The sequence below is a fragment of the Talpa europaea genome, assembly GCF_964194135.1.
Source record: "Talpa europaea genome assembly, chromosome: 9".
Taxonomy (NCBI): domain Eukaryota; kingdom Metazoa; phylum Chordata; class Mammalia; order Eulipotyphla; family Talpidae; genus Talpa; species Talpa europaea.
Genome location: NC_140076.1, coordinates 31,443,668 through 31,450,778, shown reverse-complemented (window position 1 = coordinate 31,450,778; position 7,111 = coordinate 31,443,668). Strand labels below are relative to the sequence as shown.

At 62.2% G+C, this 7,111-nt stretch overlaps 1 protein-coding gene across 1 annotated transcript; it reads left to right on the top strand.

Moving 5' to 3' along the window:
* Positions 1-3,887: 3,887 nt before the first annotated feature.
* On the top strand, positions 3,888-6,836 carry DMRTA2 (DMRT like family A2; the record flags this gene model as incomplete). Its single annotated transcript, XM_084241567.1, has 2 exons — positions 3,888-4,458; positions 5,788-6,836. Exons 1-2 carry the CDS (start codon positions 3,903-3,905, stop codon positions 6,834-6,836), a joined length of 1,605 nt encoding a protein of 534 aa, XP_084097693.1. The 5' UTR covers positions 3,888-3,902.
* Between the last annotated feature and the right edge of the window lie 275 nt (positions 6,837-7,111).

The window sequence follows — 7,111 nt, the reverse complement described above, 5'->3', positions numbered from 1 at the left end:
CCCAAGGTGCTGGAAACTGGGGTGTGGGTGCTACACTCTGGCAGGATATATTATCTCAGATGCATTCCTGTACTCCACATGGGAGTCTCCAGGCAGCTGGCCCTTTCTCCCAAGCCCACTCTCAGGCTCCAGAGGGAGCAACTCCTTGGGGGTGAATCTCCTGGTCTCTATCACTCCCACAGACTAGACAGGATGGGGGCACACTCCTAACCCAGCGTGGTGAACTTTCTGGAAGTTCTCCCAGCTCTTCTCCACATCACCCCTTGCATGACACCCCGGCTCGTCCCAGCCTGGGCTGGCTTCTTCCAGGAGAGCGCGCCCTGGCTGCGAGATTCGCCCTCCGTGGAGGGGCCCCGCGGTGGGCGCCTGTCACCCTCTGTCTCCAGCCCCGTGTCAGAGGCGCCTGGGCTGCAAACGCGCGGCCCACCAGTCCTGCCAGGCAGGAGGGCCCAAGCCCCGGGCCGAGTCTGCACACCCAGTAGGTCCGAGCCCCAGAGAGTGAGGGCCCGAGGCTCTGGGCCCTGGAGGTTCAAAAGAGCAACGCAGGAACGCAATGTCGGGATGGAAGGGGGAGCGACGGGAAAGCTTGTTTTTTCCTCATTAATTAAACGAATTTTCCTCACTCTGAGGCAGAGAGAGAGAAGAGGGGACACTAAAAATGGGTGAAAGCACGCGGGCACGGGGACAGACAGAGAAAGCACAGAGAAACCGAGAGACCGAAGACGCGCGCGCCAGAGGACGGCAGTATTCATTCCAGATGTTGCCATTCCAAAGGGAAACAAAATTTGAAACCTGTTACCTCTTCTGCAGACCGAACAGCTCCTCGGGGCCGTGACGTCAGGACCGGAGAGTAAGGAGAAAGTTAAAACTACTCCTGGGGTCCCGGGCGACCTTGTCTCTGGCCTGAAGGGCGCACAGACGGATGCGCGTCCTGGGTCCAAGAGGACGCGGGGCGACCGGGAGGACACTTTTTACTTTCGTTTAAAAAAGAAAACTAAACTGCTCGTCAACTTCGAACAACGACGGCGAAGCAAATATACCACCACCACGAAAAGAACTCGAGATGCTGGAGAAATAAGGAGGCGAAAGAGCAAGAGGGGGCAGAGGGATGGGACTAGGGGGGCGGGGAGAGACAAGGCGCAGAGCGCAAAGGGCGCGGCGGGAGCCGTCAGGAAGAGTGAGCTCTCGCTCCTCTGCTCTCTCCTCTTTGGACACGAAAACCATCCTAAACCCCACTGACCATCCCTGAGACCCTCTCTCACGAGGACTTTTAAAATAAGGGACCTGCGTTTTAAAGGAGTCAGGAGGAAAACCAGAACCGTTTCACCCAACCACCCCAAACACGTCGGACTTGGAAGCAAGCCGAAGCCAGCCGGAAGGAGGTGGAAAACCCGTCTTGGAATGGATGCCACCCTCCCTTCCACCCCGGCGCCCCCATTCCGCCCCCACCCCTCCTGCGGTAATTGAATTGTCACCTGCCCCCCTCCCGCCCCCAGCCTCCAGGGCCACTTGGGAAGCTCGGCCTTGCCAAGCGCCCCCGGCCGGGGAGAGCCGCGCAGCCGAGCCCGCGCGCAAGAAGTCGAGGGGTTACACACGTTTACGCAGAGGCGCACCGGCCACAGTAAATAGGCGCAATTCACACGCTCTCGGGTGCGCGGAAACTACTTGTCACGATATTCTCAACGCTCCTCCTAGCCCACTTCTCTCCACTCCTTCCCCGGCGCGCCCCTCCCCTCTCCGAGGCACTCGGCGGAGCTTTTGGAGTTTCGAATCTTTCGGACACTGTAGAACGCGGGGCTCCCCGGGCGCGGGCGCGGCCAATCAGAACGCCGTCTGCCTCCCCTGGCCAATGGCAGGCGCCACATTGTTGTCCAATTCTGTCTAATGGAGCCCTAAGGAGCAACAATAGAGCGGGCGAGCGGCTCATTGAGAGTCTGGCAGCGCCGGGCAGCTGGGGCCCGGCTGTGCGCAGCGTCCGGCGCGCTCCGCGAGGGGACGCGGCGCGGCGAAGGCCGGGTCGCGGGTTCCAGCCGCCCGGTCCCTAAAAGGTCCCCCGGCTCCGGTTTCCGACGGAAGGGCTGGACCGCGCAGTGTTCTGAGGGGTCCGGAAGTTCGGACATGGTGACCGAAGGAGAGTGACGTGGTCAGATAAGGGGCCGGGGGGGTGGGGGGTGCGCGGGGAAAGAGGCCAAGAGCGCCGGCGTCGGGAGCGGAGCTGGGAGGCGCGCGCAGCGCCGGCGGAGAAGGAGGATCCCGAGTTCAAGTCAGGTAGTTGAGGGCCGCAGGTGGGGTGGGGGGCCCGGGAGGCGCCCCGGCCCGAGGCCCCTGTAGACTCGACCCAGGCAGGCCGTGCGCGCCTTGGGGACTGCGCGGCTCCGGGGGCCTGCGAGCAGAGGCTGCGAATTGGGAGGGGGGTCTAGGATTTCTGGGCGGAGACACTAGGATTCGTTCCCGGTTTCTGGCGGGGATCAGGGGACCCGGAGGAGGCCTCCGCGGAGGCTTGGAGCTGGGCCTGCGATGGGCCTTCTCGGGTGGCGGCGCGCAGGTGGGACTCCCGCGCGCGCTCAGAGCCAAATGCAGGGGCGACTCCCCCGCCTCGGGGTTGCCTGCGGGGCCACCTAGTACCAGGAGCCCAGCTTGGAGACCTGAGCGCGGGAACCTGCGCCGGAGCGGGGCCCTGCGGGGCCCCCCAGGCCGGGGAGGGCGTGTCTGACGACACTGCCCCCAAACCGCGGGCAGGGAACGCGATGTGAGAGGGGCGGCGAAAGGGATCCCCCTCCTGCAACACCTGCTTTTGCGCAAGATACCCGTTCGTCCCAGGGAACTCCTCCAGGCCGCAAGGCTACAGACTGTGCCACAGATTTTACTCCATCCCCACCCCCACCTTTTTTTTTTTTTTTCCCTCAAGCACATCCTCTTCCCGCGTGCACCTTGGGGCCCAGACACCTATAGCAGCTGCTTTGCGCTGTTTTCCTTGTTCTTCAAGCTATTCTCTGGAATAGGTTTCTAGCCGGGAAAAGTTTCTTAGGTTGCCTTTTCTCTTTTCATGTCCTCCCCAGGCCTCCTAAATACCCTTTTTTTCTTTCCCACACTCTGGAGGCCCGCGCCATGGAAGTAGTCGCCTCCACATTCCCACAGGTCCCTGGACCCATCTGCCCACGTCTCCTTCGGAATCGTTTGATTCCTAGTCCTCACTCCACCTCCTAAAGCTATTCTTTCATTTTCTGATTTTTCTCTCAAACTCTCCTATCGTCAGCAAAACAACCAAACCAACCCCCCCAAAAAACCAGAAACCAAAAACCCAACCAAGCAAGCAAGAAACCCCAAAAAATCTCCGACTCTACCAGCCGAACATGGCCTTGATATCGCGTGCCTGCTCTTCACCCTCCAACAAAACTGAACAATTTGCCTGCGGTTTTCCTGTTTTGCCCTGGGCATCCGCCTGACCGTTGCGTCCAAATTTTGTTTCTAATCCGAATCCCATCAAGCAAGCATTTTTCTCTACCCGTGTCATCCCAATTAAACAAAACTTGGGGGTGGTGGTGCTAATATTTTCTTTTTCAAACCTTCCTTGCATCCACCTAAATAGTGACTTTCAAATTTTATGTCTTTTTATGTTTTCCAGCGGAACCACTGGTGGTAACGAAACCTTGCACCAAGCGCATAAATCAGATAGAAGAAGACGACTCTGAGGGGAGTGGGTGGGGAGGTCCGGCCTTACGAGGGGGCTCGGACGACCTCTCCTGCCAGCAGGTTGGCAGCCACGAGCCAAACTCCAGCGGCCGTAAATTCCCTCTCTTAAGCCTGGGTTCCTCGCGGGTGCGCTCTAGTGTAGCGCACGGTGCGCTCCTCACCGCAAGTCTTCCCTCCTCTTCCCGCGGGCTCCCGCGCCAGGTCCTGCCATGGAGCTGCGCTCCGAGCTCCCCAGCGTGCCCGGCGCGGCCACGGCGGCCGGGACAGCGACTGGGCCGCCCGTAGCGTCGGTGGCCTCGGTGGCGGCGGCTGCAGCCGCGGCCGCTTCGCTGCCGGTGAGCGTGGCGGGAGGCCTGCTGCGGGCGCCGCCGCTGCTGTTGCGCGCCGCGGAGAAGTACCCCAGGACCCCCAAGTGCGCGCGCTGCCGCAACCACGGCGTGGTGTCGGCGCTCAAGGGCCACAAACGGTACTGCCGTTGGAAGGACTGCCTGTGCGCCAAGTGCACGCTTATCGCCGAGCGCCAGCGCGTCATGGCGGCGCAGGTGGCGCTGCGCAGGCAACAGGCGCAGGAGGAGAACGAGGCGCGCGAGTTGCAGCTGCTCTACGGCACCGCCGAGGGCCTGGCGCTAGCAGCCGCCAACGGCATCATCCCGCCTCGACCCGCCTACGAGGTCTTCGGTTCTGTGTGCGCCACGGATGGCGGGGGGCCGGGAGCTGGCACGCCCGCGGGGACCGGAGGCGGCGCAGCGGGCGCTGGAAGCTCAGGTAGGAAGGCGGCCTGGCGGGGGGGGGGGGGGGGGGCGGGGAGCTGGGGGGTGGCGGAGGGGCGGAGGGACAGCAGAACCGGGCCCTGGGGCGCGCGACCTAGGGACAAGTCTCACGGCTCGGTCTGATCCTCTCCAAATGCCTGGACTGCTAAGTGTTCACCGCTCACTCAGCCCCTCTTTTGGGTCATCAAACACAAATGCTCCTTTCTTCCCTTGCTGAAGGATTTGCAATTTTTTTCTCTCTCCGCAAGCCCAACTGGAAACTCTTAATGTTTGCTCTGCTCTTCCAAACTCAGGCCGGTCCCAGCTTTGCTGCTCGCTTCCCTAGGCCTTCTCCTCGGCGCGGAAATCTGCCCATTGTTATCTTTTTTTTTCTTCTTCGTTGTGCACTTGTCCACACGCCAAGGTTCCCTGCACTGTTTCCCCACTCGCTTCAGAAATTCCATGCTCTCCAAGCCCCCTCTTGCGCCCCAGATCGCTTTTCTAGGTATTGAAGACCCTCGTTCCTTACTCCCTTTGATTCCCTTTCTCGTGCCTATGATGACACCCGCCTCTGCGCCCTGCTCCCCTTCTAGCTTCTTACCCCGTTCACCCCCGTTTTTCCGAGAGTTAGCTCTCTCTCCCTCCCTTCCCAATTCCCTTTCCTCACCCCTGTCTACACTCTGTCCAGCCCCACCCTCTTCTTGGAGACTCCCTTGACTTTTTCTGGAGAGGGTGGAAATGAGGCTTGGGCCTTTGGGACTGCCAGGCTTTCAGATTGGGAGGGGAAGACTTTTTAGGTCTTCATTTTGTAAAGACTGGATTAGAAATAGACGCTCTCCTTTTGCCTGTAGAGAGCATCTCGGGATCTTGTAGATGCCCACGAAGTCTTCCCATATAGCTATGTTGCCCGGGCCAGAGGACAGACATCTGGGACCGGGTTGACTCTTGGAATCACAGAGATGGAGTGGGAAGGTGAAAGTTATGTTGACCCTGGGCTAAGCGAGTTCTCCCGCACAGAGCAGGGCTAGGGAGAGGATGAAGGGCGGAGGTGTTGGGAGCACACGTGTAGGAAGAGGAGCACTGGGCACTGGGTTTCCAGGGCACCAGTGATAGCAGTTCTGGGTGCAGAAAGAGAGTGTACCCTGGGGGCAGGGGGCGAAATGCTGCCGGGGCTCAGAGGGGAAGGTATGTTGGAGCAAAAAGAAAGACGGGGCTCGGGAGTCCAGTAAATGTGGGTTTGGGGACTCAGAGGGGAAGGAAACAGGGACCCAAAGGTCTGGAGTATCATGGGTGCTGTAGCTCCCCCACTAATCTCCCCTCATATCCGTTTTTCTCCCCTTCCCAGAGGCCAAGTTACAGAAGTTTGACCTGTTTCCCAAGACGCTGCTTCAAGCAGGCCGCCCTTGCAGCCCGCAGCCCCCGGGAAAGCCCTTATCACCCGACGGCGCGGACTCGGGGCCTGGGACTTCGTCCCCGGAGGTACGGCCGGGCTCAGGCTCAGAGAACGGTGACGGCGAGTCCTTTTCGGGGTCTCCCTTGGCCCGGGCCTCCAAAGAGGCAGGTGGCAGCTGCTCAGGTAGCGCTGGCCCAGGAGGTGGCGGCGAGGAAGACAGCCCGGGCTCTGCCAGCCCTCTGGGCTCCGAATCCGGTTCGGAGGCTGACAAAGAAGAGGCAGAGGCTGTGCCTGCGCCAGGGCTAGGCGGGGGTCCGGGTCCACGGCAGCGGACGCCGCTGGACATCTTGACGCGCGTCTTCCCGGGCCACCGGAGAGGTGTCTTGGAGCTAGTGCTGCAGGGCTGCGGCGGCGACGTGGTGCAGGCCATCGAGCAGGTGCTGAACCACCACCGCGGAGGCCTGACAGCCGGCCTCGGCCCCACCGCACCCCCGGATAAGGCAGCAGTGGGTGTCGTAGGAGCCGCGGACGACGCGTGGCCTGGCCGCGTCGACGCCGCGGCCGCCGGGGCTCCCGGGCTGCCCGCACCGCTGCAGGCAGGCCCCGCCGCGCCTCCGCACCACAGACCTTTGCTGGCCGGCGCCATGGCGCCTGGGGCGCTTGGCTCGCTGAGCAGCCGCTCGGCCTTCTCGCCCCTGCAGCCCAACGCCAGCCACTTCGGCGCAGACGCGGGCGCCTACCCGCTGGGCGCACCCCTGGGCCTCAGCCCCCTGCGCCTGGCCTACTCCGCGGCCGCGGCGCACAGCCGCGGGCTCGCCTTCATGGCGCCCTACTCCACGGCGGGCCTGGTGCCCACACTGGGCTTCCGTCCGCCCATGGACTACGCCTTCAGCGATCTCATGCGCGATCGCTCAGCCGCCGCTGCAGCCGTGCACAAGGAGCCGACCTACGGCGGCGGCCTGTATGGGCCTATGGTCAATGGTGCCCCTGAGAAGCAGTAGGGCGCGGGGCCCGCCAGCCGGGTGGCCTCCCAACAGGGACCCTCGCTGGGTCCCCGCGGGCCGCCGGCCCCCTCCGCCCCGTGTGCTTTCTGCGCCCTTGCTGGGGTCTTCTTGCTCCAAGGTGGTTTTCGGTTTTGTTTTGGAGGGAGGGTGGGTGCGGAGAAATGAGCAACGGATGGAGATGTTCTCGGAGAGAACCGGAGTCCTCATGCCCACACCCCCTCTTTTAAGGCTCCCCCAGCCCTACTAAAGGCCGGGAATTCTTAAGAATTCGG